Source organism: Megalops cyprinoides, chromosome 17, assembly GCF_013368585.1.
Source record: "Megalops cyprinoides isolate fMegCyp1 chromosome 17, fMegCyp1.pri, whole genome shotgun sequence".
Taxonomy (NCBI): domain Eukaryota; kingdom Metazoa; phylum Chordata; class Actinopteri; order Elopiformes; family Megalopidae; genus Megalops; species Megalops cyprinoides.
Window position 1 is genome coordinate 6,569,547 of NC_050599.1, and position 19,905 is coordinate 6,589,451.

At 42.6% G+C, this 19,905-nt stretch overlaps 1 protein-coding gene across 1 annotated transcript in view; it reads left to right on the forward strand.

Moving 5' to 3' along the window:
- Positions 1-19,905, forward strand: part of LOC118792480 (kelch-like protein 29) — a 179,663-nt gene that overhangs the window by 137,117 nt on the left and 22,641 nt on the right. The window contains exons 9-11 of the mRNA XM_036550334.1: positions 2,992-3,190; positions 13,158-13,340; positions 14,899-15,079. Coding sequence (XP_036406227.1) covers positions 2,992-3,190; positions 13,158-13,340; positions 14,899-15,079 — 563 coding nt within the window. The remainder of the gene's footprint in view (positions 1-2,991; positions 3,191-13,157; positions 13,341-14,898; positions 15,080-19,905) is intronic.

Consider the following 19,905-nt stretch of genomic DNA (forward strand, 5'->3'; position numbering starts at 1 on the left):
AGCTAAAGGTGCTAACGTTAAAGACAGTTAGCTAATGACAGGCACCCCGCATTGGAAACTTGGAAAAAAAAATATAATTTTGTCGGAAAACCAAGCGCTAAGATTGCCCTGCGCATCTGTTTTGGAATGACGCTGATGTGATGCAGGCTCCGTAACAAGGCAGAGGAGGGTTTTGGTCACTTCAGCTGTTGTCATTGTCGTGTGGTGTTTACATGACGCAAACAGAAAGGGGTCCAGGCGGGACGTGAACGAACAAGCGGCAATGGAACCACTCACCATGGCAACCCCCCCCCCCCACCCCCCCACCCCCCCCCTCCCCAGCATGACAAAACAGCCTTTCAAAATAGCTTACCTGCCAGGCGAGCCAACCCCCCTCACCGTGAATATCTCGCCGGAGTCGTAAAAGCCTGACTTTCGCTGTTGACATTTTTAATTGGCGTCTAATTGGTCCAGGAGTTTATGATGCACATTTAACGTCAGCGGCTAATTGGCTGTAATATTTAATGTTAGTTGTTGATGCTCTGCATGCTTCACTCTATGTTACTAGAGATGGACCTGATTTCTGTCCATGAAGCTAACAAGTGTCTCTGACTTGCAGACTCCTTCTTCCATGTAGGTGGTGGGAGTGCGCAAAAGATATTAAAGTATTGCAAGGCTTAGTCTCAAACTCACTCCCATAAATTCACTTAAACTCATGACAAAAACTTGCTTTGCGCTGGTTTTTATTGGCATGTTTATTGCTTAATTTAAGGTTGAGCCCAACTCAGCCACTAATAAACCCTCCATCGATCACTTTTGAGCACACATACACATTCTGAGTAGATATGCACATTTATATGCACATAAAAATATAGATGGAATGTAAATAGGAAGGCTTAATGAATAATGAGTAATTTTATCATACTGTTTACTAAGAAAATTAAAGATTTTTTTTCTTCATTTATTTCACATATATGCATTTTAAAACTGAATAACACATTATTAGCATAACTTTACATTTTCCCCTTGCATTTATTTATTTATATATTTATTTATTTATGGAGTATGGATTTATAAATATGAACCAAGTATTAAGTTAGCCATTGGGCTTCAGCAGTAATATTATATTCAGTGCTCAGGGAAATAGGCTCAAGATTGAGATACTGCAGGGTGATGTTCTACTTGCTTATGCATAGGGATGTCCAGCATTGCCATGAAATTTGACTAGTAACAGGAGAATTACTGGTTGCTACTGCTCTCTGTGGAAACTGCTGATGGCATGAAGATCCATCTTGTCATGCTAAGTGCATATTGAATATGACGGGCATGCTAGCTTTTTAAAAACATGTGAATAACAATTGAGCTATAAGTCGCAGATCACTTGCTGGTACTGTAAACTGTTGACTGGAACACTTCGTTTTGGGCTGAACATAAAACAGCTTTGAAAGAGAAGATTGTCTTAAAAATGGTCTTTGTGACCTAATCTGGTACTGTTACAGGACGTGCCTCTCGTAAATTCTAAACACAACAAACGCATTCTAATTATTAAGACTAGGCAAAAGTGTATGAATCGTGTTGATGACATATCATATCATCATTAAAAGATACACAAAAAATCTTATAATTATCTAACTCACTGTACAAAATGCATTTTGATCATAAGGCCACTTCCACTTCCTGTTGAACAGTACTGAGTGAATCGAGTTGGTCAAGCTGTGAAAACCCAGCCATAATAGCCGTGTAAGCAAAAACACCTTGTTTCTTTTTTCTTCTGCACAGACTGCTTGAAAACACATTAGCACACTTTATGCAACTTGCAGTCTAGCTCGCTCCTTCTAACTCAGAAAATAAATGGCTGCGCACATGTATTGTACTCTGTCATTGCCGTGAATTCCAAGATTCCAATATATCTTTGTGTTTCTGTTTCAGTTACACTTAATTTTGTTCCATATGCAAGTCCAGAAAGACTTAGTATCATATGCTCTCGGCTAATCATGTCCCTGCTCCTACCCTCTGACATTTTACTACTTTGAGGCTTTGGCTCGGGTCTGATGCTATCATCACCACTTACCATGATGGTGAATGTAAACATAATATTCCGTCCTGCTGTTGGCCAAGAAAAATTTCCAAAAAAGGTGATAACATCAATGCTACATGTAATTGCATGATAGATTTTATAGGCATGGCAGTGATTAATGTTCAAAGGAGAAACCAAATCTGAAATCAGCACCAGTGTGGGACAAGTCTCATTGAACTATTGAACTAGAGGGAATCCATCCCATAATCTGTTTCAGTGAGCTGTTATCATACAGCACTGCTTGTTCTCTTGGTGTACAGTACCAGTCAAAAGTTTGGACACGCCTTTTTTCCCTTATTTTTACTATTCTCCACTTTTTAGAATAATAGTGAAGACATCAAAACTATGAAATAACACAAATGGAATTATTCAGTGACCAAAAAAGTGTTAAACAAATCAAAACTATTTTATATTTTAGATTCTTCAAAGCAGCAAAAAATATTATTCATACATAGGCATTAACTTCCCTAATTATATTTGTCTTGGAAATAAAATTTCAAGCATTTAAGGGTAGGTCTTTAGATCAAAATGTCTTTGAGTGCATGTTTCCCATTATCTTAATCAGGCGTGTCCAAACATTTGACTGGTGCTGTGGGTCTTTAAACATTCCTGCACACATTTTGCGAAGGAGGCGTTTGTTCAGAACAGAGGTGTACACCCCGGCTTCAGAAAGTAAAAGTCCTGCCATGTATCTGTTCCACCCATGCACTACGCTGGCTGAATGTAAGCTGCACAACTCTTCAGCCGGGTAGAGGAGCTAATTTGTGAAATCACCTTGTTTAGTGAATGGCTAGGACAAACACATGGCAGGACTTTTACTTTCTGAAGCCGGGGTGTCCGCCTCTGGTTCTGAATGCTGAGCTGTAGACTGCCACTGGATCATGCAGCATCTCCCTCCCTTCACTCTCCTCCCTCCTCCTCTCCCCGCTCTCCAGCACGTGCCAGAGCTGCTGGCGGTGGTCCGGCTGCCCTTCATCCATCCCAGTTACCTGCTGAACGTGGTGGATAATGAGGAGCTGATCAAGTCCTCCGAGGCCTGCAGGGACCTGGTCAACGAGGCGAAGCGTTACCACATGCTGCCGCACGCGCGGCAGGAGATGCAGACCCCCCGAACCCGGCCCAGGCTCTCCGCAGGTACACCTCGCTCGCACACCTGACCTCCCTCCGTCAGGGCACGTACGCCCTGGGCCGGCAGGTGACAGTAGCACAGAGATACAACCAGGCCCGGCGCTATGGGGGTGCTTAGGGGTGCGTTGCACCCGCAGACGGATCTCAGTGCACCCCCAGTTGTCTCCTTGTATCCTGATGTCTACATAATATTTATGACTTGTTGTGTGCCCCCGTGGATTGCAGTTGCACCCCACTGTATTTTCTCCTAGCGCCGAGCCTGGATATAAGTCACTTACAGTATATAATGTACCTAATTGTGATTGCTCCCAGGCAGCTAACACGTGTATACATGGCATGGCTTGCATGTGTAGCTTGGGTATATTTCAGGCAGCTATATACAAGGTATAGTTTGCCAATAATAGGTCAGGGATAGCTCACACATATTGATCAGCTTTTACACAGAAGTTATTATTATAATGTTATTAAGGCTTTTTTAGCATCATGCACTGCTTTCCATCCCCTGAAATATGTCAGGCTTGAATTAGAAGTAAAAGGAGCTTCAAGGTCATTTGAATGAAGTGTCCTATTTAAAAAAGGCGGAGACACAGTATTCAGACACAGACACCGATCTCGGCCGCCGTTATCGAAAAGGGCACGTCGGAAGCGGTTTTGGTATTTCAATGTCTGAAGTGCACTTGGCACAAAGCGTGCCTGAGGCTTGAGTTCCTTCCTTAATGAGGTGTGGATTTGGCAAAGGTGCATCTGTTGCGCTGTCGATCGGCACGCCTGATGTCCAGCCACAGCCCAGCCTTCACTCGCACACAGCTCACAGTGTGAAATTAAGAAACGCTAACAAATTCAACTAATCGTAAGGATAATTATGTAATTTCAAGTATGTAAACTAATCAGAGGTGAAATGCAACGCTCTGCGCAGATGCTGTCGGAAAGGCGCTGTTAGACATTTAGGCCATAACACGTCCAGGTGCTTGGTTTCCAATTTAACAGGAGCACGTTTAGACTTCTTGGCAGATTTCACCAAAGCTGACAAAAATGGGGAGCGCTGAAAGGGCGCCACATGTTGAGAGAGGCACGGTGTTTGGTTCATTAAAGTGAGCGGTTTCTCCACAGAACAAGTTAGTTAGGAGACGGAAGGGTTTGACAGGCCGTCTTCCCTATATAGAGAGAATGCCAGTCGCAATACCTGACGCAATATCTGAAGTTATTGATTTATTTATTTATACACCTCAGCTTTGGTGCAGTTGCCACTTGTCCCATTTTATTCGTGTGTCCCATGTGCTAGGTTTCTGCGCTGGCTTCTAATTCCCTATGAAAAGGGCCCAGGGTATAAATCTGCTCTGAAGTATCTACTTCACTTGGCAAATTTTCAGTGAGATGATATTGTTAACATAATTCTGTAGAGGAGTTTAGACCTGTAGTGTGATTGCCTGTTGCTCCTCTTTGAAAAAGTATGACATCTGTGAGAGGCTCGCTATCAAAGCCAGCTCAATGCTTTGTTTTCTTTTGTCCTTTCTGTCACTTGGAAGTTTTAGGAGCAAAGTTGTTTTTTAAGTCAGAACTAGGAAGTAGGCCATAATCCCATACTTATTGGTATAATGCAAATCTGTGAAAATCAGTTGATTGTTGTTGCAGTGGTACAGGCGGCTGGCTAAATACTGTATTTTGTTTAATTAAGTTTATTCAAAGCTATCGATGATGTTTTAAGTTAAACATGCTATTCAGTGTTTATGTACATATTAACTTATGGATAAACCTGTGTTTATCTAGCATTTAACACAATGACATTAGATACTGTGTTTTGTAATTGTAAGCAGTCTGTGTGCGTGCGTGCGTGCGTGTGTGTGTGTGTGTGTGTGTGTGCGTGTGTGTGTGTGCGTGTGTGTGTGTGCGTGTGTGTGTGTGCGTGTGTGCGTGTGTGTGTGTGCGTGTGTGCGTGTGTGCGTGTGTGCGTGTGTGTGTATGTGTGTGTGTGTGTCTGTGTGTGTGTGTGTGTGTGTGTGTGTGTATGTGTGTGTGTGTGTCTGTGTATGTGTATGTGTGTGTGTGTGTGCGTGCGTGCGTGCGTGCGTGCGTGCGTGCGTGCGTGCGTGTGTGTGTGTGTGCGCGCGTATGTGCGCGTATGTGCATGCATGAGCACTCCTATGTTCAGCCTAGCACACTACAGCAGGAATCCAGTGTTAGAGAGCTGAGTAGCTGGCATGAGTGTAAATGAATTTTGCTTGAAAATTGCTTTCTTTTTTTTTTTTTCTTTGACAGGGGGGTGTTATGTAAATTCTGAGTTTAATAGTGTTTACTGATAGCAGTCAAGTCCCGCCAAGCATAATGGTAATTTATTTAAAGGTTGTTGGAGTTTAGCCCAAGAAGGTGTTCAATATCATTTCTGAAACTTAATGCAAGATTCTTCTTTGTTAGGTATGGCAGAGGCAGAATATTATTATGAGAGCACGATTATTCCTTTAAAAAAATCTTCTTTGTCTGGGTGGGTTGTACTTTAGACTAACAAAATTATATGCCAAGATTGGGGTGAGGACCCAGATTGCATGCTTTGATTGGATACATCACTCTTAACAGAATACAATAACTTTGTATTACGACAAAATGTTGTGGTAAGCTAAACATTGTAATAAGATCATGTCTTATTAATTCATTCTTCAGTCTTTATATTGCCACCCACTGTTACATGTGCGATACCATAGTGGCCAACCAAACTATTATCCTGAGTTTGCTTAATAAAGCTGTAATGACACCTTTCAGTTTATTTCAAGCTATATAGGTTATTTTTAAAGATTTTGCCAATTTTTTTAATAATCCATTGTTTTCATCCATTTGGTAGATATGTGTTCGTTTACGACATCATATCAAACGTTAATTGGAAATAACTACCCAGCCCAAAAGAGCAAATTGCTTTTCGCTGTTAAGATTTTCCTACCCGTCAGCCAAGTTTCAGGACTTTTCCTCAATAAAATAATGTTTAATTATCCGCTGTAAAATATATTTTAGGTCGAACACAAACAGGATGTCATTCCACCAGCTTTATTTTCTGCATGGCAGAATTAATTGCTATACAAAATGCCTCTTTATGGGGTGGACACTTTACAAGCAGGTGTTGTTGTTTATGAGTTACACTTGAAAGCATATGGGACTCAAAGTAGAATTGTCGATTGGTAAGGGATTGCATGATCGGTGGAGGGGGTTATTCATTTTGATGCAAAGGATTAGCTTTTCTTTTTTTTTTCTACGCTTGACATCATGGCTATGCATGTGAGACTTTCAGTTTTTTAGTGATATGAAAGAGTACTTTTCATTGATTTTCTTACAGTTCTTTTACACCTGGATTAAAAAACCAAAATTCTTAGAAATGGTAATTTCCCCAGCATTAATCGCCTTCCCATACTTTGATGTTGTGTTGTTTTGAATACACAAACTTTGAGTCATTTGACCATCTGGCGAGTTGTCAGCCTTGCTCTAATTTCAGATGCACAGAAAGGTGTCCTGTCAGCTTTAAGGTGTGTTTGAAAGCTTACACCGAAAGGAGAATGTCAGTCATGAGTTTTAAGGCTGCTTTGTTACAATGCTTATAAAAAGTTGGCCAAGTCCGCTTGCCTGAGTGCATTTTGAAGCGGCAGTTAAAGGCTTGAGGAGTTGCCTCTCCACTGGTAAGTGGATTCCATGAAAACGGAACTCCTAGAGCAGAGATTCTCTTCTCAGAACAAGAACAGCGTTTTGCAAGCATTGTAAAAGTGGTTTTCATCAAGTCCTCGGAGCAGAACATCTTCAGATTTTCCTCCAGAAGATGCTATTTGTAGACAGTCGGTCTATAGCAGTCACCAGGAGGGCAGCACTGCAGGTTAGTCAGAGGGAAATCTAGTTTGTTTCCTGTATTTTTCCAACATCCCCACGAGCACTCCACGAGCGTCTTCGTTTTTTTTTTTTTTTTTCCATTTTATTTATTTTTGGTGTTTTTTTTTCGGTGAAAGATAAAAATAAAATCTAATGGCTCCAAAATAAATGCGACTCACATGCTCTAAATGTCTCTATATGTGGTGACAAAATGACTAAGTTGACGGCAGGGTTGTAAGTGTGAGTCATGAAGAGAGACTGGGCGGGAGGCCCGGGGAGGGAGGTGCACCGCGCGCGGGGAGAGCTCACCTGAGCCGGGGTGATAAGTCTCTCAAGTGGAAAAAGGAAAGTGAGGTGATGTCACCCGTGAAACATTCCTCGCTGAGCGCACTCAATCTGTGGGGAGAGAAGGAAAATAAATAAATAAATAAATAAAAACACCATACTGAGTTCCAGAGCTCTGATCATAAGGCCTGGGGTTTTTCTGCTAAAGCTGGCCCTGGTGGCTTTGGGGGGGAACAGGATGCAGCAGTATTTTTTTGCCAAATGTTTTTTTTTTTTTTTTTTTTTAAATTCCATCTAGAAATTAAATTGAAGCTTTGTAAGATTGACATCTCTTAGAGTTATGCTGTCAGACATGCTGTTCAACGGGCGCAGTCAGACAGTATGAAGCTAATCTATATGTAATGACTCAGTATAGTAATCATAAATAAATCTAGCAAGTGTGTTTAGATGCAGTTCGTGTCACTCATTGGGAGGGAGTCACTGCTGAAATCTGTACATGAGTGGTGGCAACAACACATTTAACTGAACCAATGCTATATGTGCATGTAGGTGAGCACTAAAACGTTTAAAACTTTGATCAGTTTTCTGTTTGGGTGGATTTTTGTGCAGAACCTCTTGTTCGGGCTCCAGTGCAGAGCGTGTTATGGGTGAACTGCACAGGTCCATGGACTCTTCAGACCCCTTCAGCTCCCGGCAGCACAAATTAGGAGACAGGGCAAACTGTTAACTTTGCTCAGCCAAGTGTGATAGTACTCTGACAAATTAGCTCTAATGACTCAGCGATGGTCAAGCCAAGTTCAAGCTCTCTAAATAGTACTGGTTACTAAGCAAAATTGGGTGTGAATACATTTAGGAGAAGGGAATAAACAAGACCTTTACCTTATCATAACTATATTCTCCAATCTGCACATCCCTTTTATGTCAACACGATCTAAGCAATAACTTCAGTGTGTTTACCATTAATTATAGCAACCTGGATCTGTACACAGATCTTTGGTCATAACTCATGACAGTCCCAAGTACATATCTGGCACTCATTGAAAGTATGACCAATATTAATGTCAATAACTGCCTGTTTGTCAGTTAGTACCCTCATTGTATCAGAGCACTGCGTGCTCTGTGCTGTCATTTTATTATACATTATGTCAGCTCAATTTGCCAAAGCTATTAGTGTCCAGCAGAACAGCAGGTGACATGGGACCTAAGCATCTAAATCCAGTCATCAAATCTGGGTTGTGTAACCGTCCTCTATTAGAAAAATGGAATGAGGTTTAACGCAGTGTGTAAACTTAATCAGGTGCATTTCATGGAATTTCATGCTGTCCTTGTTTCATTGTCAGCCTCTTGTCTGGCTGCACAGATCAATTCAGATTGAATTTTCACATGGCCTCAAACTCTTGTTAACAAGACGGGCGTTGAAATAGTTGTGGCTTTTGTGCCGAAGCAACTTCTTAATCGTATTTCCCGGCTGTTTTCAAGAAACAAGGGCTAGTAGTCTCATTCACAAGGTTTTTTTGGATGAAAACCAAATGGGACTCGTTTGTCTTGAAGTAACTGTATGATCATTTAAATTTTACAGTAAAGCACAACATACAGTTTCTCTGGGAAATAATTTTGGTAAGAGTGTAATAAAAAAATATACAGCCTCTAGCACTGCAAGTTGCTCTGAGGAAACTTTTTATTATTGTTTTCATAATTCAGAGCAATTCCACATAATATATATTATGAACAAGCTGAGGAATGAGTTGCGAATTATTTCTGGCTCCTTTTTCAATAGGAATAATGTAGTGGATTGTATTTTTATCAAAAGATCTTTATTAAATTACAGAATATCTCTGTCATTGTATTGGGTGCATATTTTTTATCTCATCTTCCTTACCTCTCATGATAAAGTTTAATCTTAATTTCCTTTATTAATAACATGAATTAATATTTTTTCATATAAACCCTGTACAGTAATGTAATTTATCTGCGTTATAAGGCACTAAATTTAGTTAAGACCAGTGGATTACTACTACCCTCCGCTGGTGGTAGACTCAGTACAATGTGTAGGAGTGAGCGACTTTGCTGTTATTGTGTGGGTTTAAATACACAACCATATGCTGCTGTTGTATGTTTGAGACCTTTCCAATGTTTTGCCCCCGAATTCGGTTTAGTTAAAAGCCGTTCTTACATAATTCCTATATATAATGCAATTTTCATATGTGTGTGTGTTTGTGCATGTGCTTGTATGGGTGTGTGTGTGTGTGTCTGTGTGTGTGTCCTTGTGCTTGTATGTGTATGTGTGTGTGTGTGTCTGTGTGTGTGTTTGTGTTTGTGTGTGTGTGTGTGTGTGCGTGTGTGTGCGAGTGTGTGTGTGTGTGTGTGTGGGTGTGTGTGTGTGTGTGTGTTTTCCCATTATAACATGCGAGCATGTTCAGCCACCCTAGTTAAGGAGAGTGAGTAATGTACAGCTGAGTAAGACATTTTTTTTAGGGAGTCTCATTTGGAGGGCATGAAGTGTTGATACAGTGAGGCGGGCTCGCTGGGAGTGAGCCTGGCTGAGCGCTCGTCTCTGAGAGGAGCGTGGGGGCGCACTGTGGGGGCACACCGTGGGGACGCGGAGAGGCCCGGTCAGGCTGGCGGCGTGCCTGCCAGGGCTAATTCCTTGTCTCATTGTGTTTGTCATACTGGGTTGCCAAGACGCCAGGCCTGCCTCCCAGCAGGGTATCTGAACTTGTGTTGGGGAGCGAAGCCCCGATTCCCTGATCCTCGTCACGTCACATTATCGCGCTGGAAGTCAAGAGCGGGTTTGAGCCGGAGAGCGTGCGGGCGGCCTGCGAGGAAGATGAGAGCTCTTCTCTCTCGTTTTCTCTCTCTTTCTCTCTCTCTCTCTCTCTCTCCCTCTCTTTCCTCCTCTTTCTCTCCCTCTCTGCTTCTGTTTCCCTCTCAACACTCTTTCTCTCTCCCTCCTTCTCATTCTCTCTCTCTTTCTCTCTCCCTCCCTGTCTCTCTTTCTCTTCTTTTATTTCCCTCTCTCCCCCTCTCTCTTGTTCTTTGCCTCCCACTCTCTCGCCTCTCTTTCTGTCTCTCCCTCTCTCCCCTTCCCTCTTTCCAAACTTTCTCTATCCCTCTATCCCTCTCTGTCCATCTTTCTCTCCCTCTCTCCCTCTCCTTCTTTTTTTTCTCTCTTACTCTTTCTCTCTTTCTCTCTCTCTCCCAACTTTCTCCCTCTCACTCTCTCATTCCCTCTCTCTTTCCCAGCTCTCTCTCCCTCTCTCTCTCCCAGCTCTCTCCGTCTCTCTCTAGCACGTGTCATCACATGAGCACAGCGAGGGGGATATTTCTGCCCGTGTCGAGTGAGGCAGATACCTTTGTTTACCATGATATAGTCTAAGCACGAGGCAAGGAGAAGGAGGATCCTGAAATAGGAGTCATTAGGCCTAAGTGGGGTGTAAGTGGTGGTTTGTGTGTCTGATGGTGCAGAAATGCTAGAGGAGTGGATGTGAGGCTGTTCTCCTCTCCCTCCGTGCTCAGTGGGGGGTGGGTGGGTTTGGGGGGGGGGGGGGGGGGGGTATGAGGGCGTGCTGTATCTGTAGTCAAAGGTACAGCTTCCAGCAGCTCACCCTTGGCTACATGCTTTGACGCGCTTAGGAAAGAGCGCGCTGTCAGTAATGCGTTTTCCCCCGCCATCTTCTAAACCTTTGATTGGCAGCTGGTTCTGCCTGGAGTGGGTCTGGAAGCTCCCCAGTCACAGCAGACATCCTGGGAGTCGCGGCCCGCTCGATTGAGGAGGGGGAGGGGTTTAAGTTTTATTTTTTTTCTGGTCCCGATACACCTGTACTGGGAGTGGCGGGCCCCGGGGCCTCCGAGTGCACGCCGAAGGGAGCGAAGGGGCCCCGGTGCCTTTGTTTGATCAGCCAGCGCTCGGCAAGGGAGCGTCCCAGAAGTGCAGACCACGGTGCGGAGAGCCTGGAGCTCCACTCCGCTGAGGGGGGGAGGGGGGCGAGCGAGCTGCCGTGGCCAATCACGTCATCACGGGACAAATGTGCCCTCGATTAAGGTTTGAAAAGGAATACATTAAGGTCCTGGACACACCATCAAATGCCAGTCACTGTGCAAACACCCTTCCATTTGCATTTTTGCTTTGGAATTTTTGCGGAGCAAAAAAAATTTTTCCAGTGATGAACTGAAGGGGGGATAAATGATAACAGAAGGAGATAATTAATCTGTGACCACGCCTTCTCGATCACATCAACATCCTGGCTCTGCAGTGCTTGTGTAGCATATTCTGTATGGATTCGGCCCTGTCTGTTGGCACTTCCCTGAAGTCAGAACCCATTCTATATGCTCAAACTTAATTCCTGCTAATTTTTGAGTAATTGGAGTTTATGAGTGAGGTGTCCTCCATAACATCCAACAGATTAGAACACTATGAACCATAGCATTTCACTATGCATGGTTAGATGAACGATAGATTTACTTATTGGCATTACGGTATTGCAATCATTGTAAATAATTTAGTAAATCCCATGCTGTCGGATTAGTCCTATAGTACAAGACATGAATTACAATTAAAAAACACATTAAAACGTTTAAAATGGTTGTGGTTAAAACATTCTGAGGAGCTGTCCACTGTAAGGAAAAATCACAGTGATGATTGAAGAGCAATGAATATTAAGGTAGGACAAGCAAAGGAGCTGAAGGTCCAGTGAGGGAGAGAGGATTGAGGAAACATGCCAATCAGGAGAAGTGCAACTTATATACTTATATATCTTATATACTATTACTGTGAGAATTTTCCTTTTGGTAATATTTTAATAGCTCAATTAAAAAAAAAAAAAAATTCCCAACGTTTTTCTATCCACATAAATGCTCCTCCTTTCTGCGTGCTGCCCTGATTCAGTAGAAGCATCTTTTTCGCCATGACATTTCCCCCAAAGTTCAACCAAGATTTTTCCCTCTTTCCTTCTTATTCTTTATTCTGGCTATATCTCACAAGCGCCTAAAAAAAAGAGATTTAGAAATGAAAAGATGACACTATTTTTTACAGAAGTGTGCTGAAGGGGGGGAAAAAAATCTATGGATTGGGATCTATGCAGTTGTCAGGGGAGCTGCAGAGAAGTATTGATCCTGAAAGATGAGCTAGCGGTTAACAGAAGCTAAGGAATTCCAGCAGATTGCTCTCTGGCTGTTACTCAGAAAGCAAAGCTTATTTTTTTGGTCTGAATGCTTTGTCTGAGCAGTTTTTGCTTACTTGTTTGGATATATGTTTCCAGGTGTTAGCCTGTTTTGTACTGCATGGGGAAAAAATGGTTTATTGTGTTGCAAAAAGACACGCAATGTGAAGACTCAGTTTAGGCAAAACTGTGCGCTGGGGTGTTATGTAAATGCTGAGTGAATACATAAATGAATTACTCTGAGTGACACAGTTGTATTCATGTGTACGGTGGGGTCCGACTATGCATGCAGAAACGTGGACATTCAGTGTTTGATAAATTAATGTCAGCCCCAAGGGAGAGAGCGAGAGCTCCAGCAGAACAGATGGCACTGAATTAATTGCCATCTAACCTCAGATAATTAAGTTGTACTCTTCACTTGACAGAGTAAATAAACTTTTTCATAAGCAGAACCTCTGTTTTCTTGGTTGTTATGTTGGGACGTACTTAAATGTTAAATGAAAGCCTTAATTGAAATTTAACTATTTTTTTTCTTGTAAAGGCGACATATGTTTTACTGTTTTTTTTTTTTTTTTGGTCCGTCTGAACTTTTCTTTTTTCCCCCGAGCGCATGTCTCTCTGGCACCAGGGAAAATCGTGAGGCTTCAGGCCACCTGGCTCTGACAGTCCCCCTGTCCTCCTCTCCCCAGGTGTGGCCGAGGTGATCGTGCTGGTGGGGGGTCGGCAGGCCATCGGGATGAACCAGCGATCCCTGACAGCCGTCACCTGCTTCAACCCCCAGAACAACAAGTGGTACCCCCTGGCCAGCCTGCCGTTCTACGACCGGGAGTTCTTCAGCGTGGTTTCGGCGGGGGATAATATCTATCTGTCAGGTACAGGAGTCCTCCCATGTGTCACTTTCACTTTGTTTTCTTCCTACCTCTCTTCTCTGTGCCCGTCTTTTATTTATAGCATGCCTCCATCCCCTGCCTCTAAAGGCCGCCTTCCAGCATGGGAAATAGAGCCCCTCTGGCTTTCCATCTGCAGAGAAACCTGAAGGTGTTTCGTTGTGTGGTAGTGCCTTTAATAAGAGTGTAATAATCTGATGGTATTTCTGGTTGACACACTGTACATTACATTACATTACATTTTTCATTTCATTCATTACATTCATTTAGCAGACGCTCTCATCCAGAGCGACTTCCACCACAAAAGAACAGAATGGTATCCATTCGAGCCGATTGAGCAACAGTCTCAGACCAAGCTAACAGCACTCCCAGACCAGTGAGTGTCAGCATAACACTATTCAGGCCCTAACACAGGTTAACCTTGCCAATCTGAATAGACAAGAGAAGGCAAGTATACTGCCATACATCAGACATCAGACAACTGTAGGCACCAGTTGTACTCACACACCCCACTACAAGTTTGGATAGAGATGATCAAAGGGCCATTTGCTTTCCACCCCTTTGTTCATTCGCTGCCGAGCATAATCGCCGCAGACCGAGGTGATTGCATCACCCAGGAGTTCAGACCGTTGACTCTGTTCAGACTGCGCCGGGCAGCGTAGCCAAGCGTTCAGATCGGGCTGAACTTTTGGTTTGGACGCAGATGCTGTTGCCGTGGGTTACAGGAATGTTTCAGCCAATGGTGTTCTGTTTGTCAAGCACAGTGCTAGATGCAGGGAAGCTGATTACAGAAAAACGAGGAACAGAGATGGAATGTAGATGGGGAGCGCTGAGCCATCCTTACCTGTAGTGAACCTGCAAGACCCTTTTGCGGAGGGCAGTCGTTGGCTGTGGTGGTTTCAGTGGGGCAATAGGCAAACAACAGAAGAAGATTTGCTACCGAAGGTTAAGTTACCTCCTCTATACCATCAGATAGCATTGTATCTCTCGCCTGATGCAAACTGGGGTGTTTGGTAGAAAGTACTACTTTCCATCAATCTTTGGTTTTGGGTCTAGGTTTAGTCAGAGAGAATGTTTGTGGGATTTTATTTCATTTGACACCAAATGATATAGGCTGTGCATGAGCCTATGTAGTTACTTGTCTAACCCATCACATCACATCACACACTTCTCTCACCTTGTGTAGTAACTTTTCTCACCTGCCGTGCACATGACACTAACCTTGAAGCAATCAAAAAATCCCCTTTTTTCATGTGAACATAGTGTGTCCACGGAATATCTGCCAGTTGCTCAGAATTAGCTATTTTATCTCTCCAGTTATTCTCCTGCGAGTAAGGAATCGTTAATTGATCTTGTCCGTGTAAATGAGGTTTGACTCATCCCGTTCTTCATCTTGTGAAGTATAAACACGTAATTGGGCCTCCACTTGGAGTTATTTTTCTGAAAGGAGGCGCCAGGGGATGGGGGTGAGGGGGGGAGGGGGGTTTGAGGTGCAAATGGAGACTTCAGCACTCATCCATCTTTGGATTCACACCTCTCCCAGGTGGCATGGAGTCAGGAGTCACTGTGGCGGACGTGTGGTGCTACATGTCCCTCCTCGATAATTGGAACCTGGTATCCCGCATGACCGTCCCTCGGTGTCGGCACAACAGCCTGGTGTACGACGGGAAACTCTACACCATCGGGGGGCTCGGCGTGGCGGGAAACCTGGACCACGTGGAGAGGTAAATAGCCACGCCCTTTTCCTCTTTCTCAAAGGCGTTTATGTAAGAGATCATTTTATGTATGCAGAATGCGTTTTTTTTTCCCTCCTCCTCCAGTGCCTGTTGCCAAGAAAAAATGTGAAAGCTCAGTGTGACTTGCAAATTGTGCCATACCCTCAACTGCAGTTGGTGAAGGCGAGATTAGACCGGGCAATCAAAAGAACATTATGGAGCATATTAAACACTCAGGCTGCAGAAGCTGATTGCCGAACTTAATGTGTCTTACAAATCCCTCAGAAGGCACGCGGGGCCCACAGAAGAAAACTTAATTTCATATTCGACACTATGCAATGATGCTCCGTAATTACAGTGAAAATGCGGTGGGAGAACTCTGAAGAAGGAGGCGTGTAACAGGACGAAAAAAATCACGTCTAACATTCTACCTAGACCTATCGATTAGAGCCATGTCAGTGCATGGCTATCTAGAACACATTTGTCCTTGGAGCGTACCCAAACATCCGAAGACTTAAACCAGCTGTTCCACCGAGATGCAAATAAATATTTGTGTTTACACACACTCTGCACTGACTGTGTATCTGCAGAAGTATCAGGAGTGTTTCCTCATCAACAGAAGGGCTGCAGTGTAGGTTATCAGTCCTTCCAGTGTCAGATTTTAACGACAGACTGTTTAATTCAACAGTAAGCTTTAGCAGGCTTAGTCAGTCTCACGTTTCTGAAATGGAATTACAGAACTGTATACCCTTACTGTAATTATGAATGTTTAGCAGTGAATTTCTGAACTGAATTATTGCTGCAGAACTCAGAAAATGAGAGAGAACTCAAATCGGGAAGTGACATCTCGCTGTTTATTCAGTGTCACAGACAGCAACGCCATTGTTGCTGAATTGTTGTAGAACTGAAATATTCATTGCAGAACAAAAATAACCAGAAACAATCTGTCTAACCGATTTCCACCTCTGCAAGCAGTTCAGTCCTGGTCATGTTTGTTGTTTACATTAATTACTTGATTTAATTTTAGCAGATTTAATAATCATGTTAATTGTGCACGCTCTGTAAAAAAAAAAAAAAGAAAATCTGGGCACAATTTAAGCTTGTGTTTATATAATGTGCCACCCAACAGCACTGATTGGTGGTAGACAGGGTGACAAATGTTTTGAGCACCTGATTTAACTCGAGATGAAAGATTAGCATCGATTCTGAATCTTACTGGAGTTTTTGTTCAAGAATCAGCAAATGTGCTTTTTTTTCAGCAGCAGTCTGGAAGATGGATTGTTCACTGAGCCAGCTACTGAGTGAGGAACACTTCAGCCAATTTAATCTGCACCCGTTTTAAAGTAAAATACTGTAGCCTTACTCTACAGCTAGCAGCTATATACTTATTTCCAGTCAGATAGTGCTTTGGGTCTGAGTTAGGTCAGCACACACAATCATAGTAAGGATGGGAGTTTAATATGATACATGAATAGATATATAGACACCACTTGCATTTCTGTTGGGGTGGTAACAGCTCAGTCATGCTCTAATTGTTGAAATGATAAAATATATCCCTAGCTCTGACTCAGAGATTCATGACACATAGGACTATGCATATGACACAGGACCCCCGACCACAGCAGTTTTTTTCTAACACTGTCCTGAGGACATGGTGTAAATATGACCCGTGAAGCCTCTCTGGGGGGGTGAGGTTGCATACAGCAGGTGTGGATGCAGGTGTGTTGTTGGAGTCAGATCTCCAGAATGTCTGCATTAAAGCCACATTATAAGTGATACCATTTAAAGGCCCATGTGCAGCATATGGGTTGCTTAAATGAATACCACTTGTTTTGAAAATAATGTCAGAATATCAGTTGCGCTGCCAAACTATTTACTGCGTACAGAGGTATCAAACTTCACTGGGCTCTTTCCAATATAAAGAAGCATCCGGAGGAATGAGATTTCTGAGTAAAGCCTAGCTGCGTAACGTAGGCCGTAACCGTTTGTGAACAATGCTCATGTTCTTTTTGGCGATGGCAAACGCACAACAAAAATCTTGAGTTAGTCCAGCATTTGCAGACACTAAGCGCCAGAGTCTTGTGTGCCTAACCGAATTCCAGCCAGACGGCGCTGAATCAAAGAGCCTACAGAGATTCTGTAGCGCGTAGTCCCTCAGGGTCTCTGAGTCACACAGCGTTAATGAGCAAAGAGAGCTGCAGATGAGAACCATGAATGGCAGCATCAACAAATTCACATGAGTATTGCCAAATCGGGAAAATATTGTGGAGTTGTATAACTGTGTGTATACTAAAATATTGTGGAGTTGTATAACTATGTGTATACTAAAATATTGTGGAGTTAAATATGTAAACGTGTATCTTTCTTACTGCTCAGTCCTGAGCCACTTTTCACATACCTCTTAGTCATTATATTACACACATTTAGCAGACACTCTTATCCAGAGTGACTTCCAGCACAGTAGAACATAAGTGTATCCATTCAAGTTGAATTTGTGTCAGACCAGACTAACAACAGACCAGTGAGTGTGAGACTAACCCTACTCAAGTCCTACCACAAGTTAACTTGTGCAACCTCTGTTGAACTTTATCCAAGCGATAGTATGAAGCCAATGAAACGAAGTGAGGAGGGGAGTAACTTGATTATGTTTAGGGAGATCGTAGACAAGTCGTGCAGCTTCATTTTAGTCCTGTTATACATTTAGTCCTGTTATACTTGACACAGTTATTGCTTTAGTTTTTGCTTCCCCACCCTACTCGAAAAATGATATAGAATCATAACTGCAATGATTGGCTCCCTTGAGGACTCAGGATTCTGATTGGTTGGGTAAATTAAGATGAAGAACATGGCACTCTAGAACTCAACAGTGGAAAAAGTGGCCACCATTGGTCATGCTGTTTGTGTGATTGCACATGCTTTTATACCGTCACACTGCTGTTTGTGTGATTGCACATGCTTTTATACCGTTACACCTGACTCTTCTGCACCATCACACTCCGTTTTCATCATGTTTTATTGTTCTGTACCATCAAACTAAATCTTACTCTGGATTGGCTATCTGCCAGTTTACAGACATTTAAACCACAGAGGGTTAGTTCACATCATATTTATATCAGTACTTAAGTGTGACAGAGCTATTTTTGCAAGTGTTTATATGCTGGCAGAAGGAGTATAGAAGATGTGCACCTGTGAGTGTTTGTTTATCATTTTATCATTTCATATGTTCATACTGTATATGCAGTTGCAATGACCAGTCTGTTGCACAGGATGTTATTTCTTAGGTACATGGATGTCTTAGTGAATTCCATAAACTGTCAGGTTTAAGCTTCCATGTAGGTGTTTGGATTTGCCTCTGGTTTCTCTATTTCCTCCTGATATAGCATTCTGCTAATAGGGTTTTGGAAAGTATATCACCAGTTTGGTTTTTCTGCTGCTTTGTTTCATAAGTGTGTATTGTAGAATAGTATAGTATTCCCTATGTAATGTAATGTAAATGAAAGTAATGTAATATATTATAGTATTTGCTGTGATTGGCATGTGATTGGCATTGCAGAATGGGACAGGTTCCTGAGAAGAACCCCTCTCTCTCACACACATTCCATATTTGTTACCCACCACCCATATGCAGCTCTGTGCAGCTTATAGTGAAATCAGCTACATACTCAAAATGATGTCCTCAGTGAGTTCCTTTCCCAGGATCACTATGCAGCCCCTTTCAGGAGGTTCTGAATGCTCTGAGATAATTTGAATCATTAGGGTAGGGTAGAAAGGGGCAGGCATTCATGCACCCTGCAAACCGAGATCGTTAAGTTTTATTGCTTTAGGGATTTAGGGGTTTTTCCAGGGCCAAGATTTCCCTGTTTTATGCGGTCCCGTTTTGTTGGTGTGTTTACTTACTGAGCTGTGGCTGTATCCAGCGCGCGCGCGTGTGTGTGTGTCTGTGTGTGTGCATGCGCACATTTCTGTTTTGTTTGTCTCTGTCTAGGTAGTTAAGCAAGGAGTCACAGAGTCACAGTTAATCAGCATGGCCCATCTAACACACACAAACACCATGTGCAGTAATTACAGCAGTACAACAGCACGGTTGAAATGTTGCCATTTTGCTTAATGTGATGATGGTCAGTCAGTGAGGAGATATTATAATACATTTAGACTAGTGAAAGTTTCTAAGGTTTCCACATTTAGGTCTTCTGCCCTTGGCTATATGTCTGCTTGTTATTCAAGAGAGGTCTTTGCCGGCATTCAAAATAATATTTTCAAGAATGAATGAACAACCCAAAAAGGCCTTCATGCCTGAAGTTTTCGATGAGAATGCTTTTCTACAGTGCTGCAAGTCACTTCAGTTCTGAAGTTACATTACCATCAGTCAGGATTAATCTGCTGCTAAGGTAATCGGTGGTTTTGTCGTTGCAGCCGTATTATCTTTTTGTGCATGTGTATGCATTTAAATGTTGAGTAACCTTTATGAGAAACATAAGCTATCAAGACTGTCAATCTTTGGCCTCTAGGAGAGAAGGAAGGGCATTGTTATTTTTACATTTTTAAGCATCTCACCACTGCTATATACGATGAATATTGAATATTTTTTGTTGATGTGGATCAGGGAATTCATATGGTTTGCCTTGTCCCTATACAGCACCTACAGTATTTGGCAGCATCTATTTAAGACTGCGAGAATGTATGATTTATAAGACATCTTAGAAAATAATCCGCCAGCAGTTTTCAGAGGCAAATTTCTGCAGCATTGTTTGAAATGAGGCACATAGTCAAGGTGATGGGAGGGAAGTTTTCTTTTTTCCACAAGTAGCAAAAAAAAAAAAACTTGTCAGAATGAA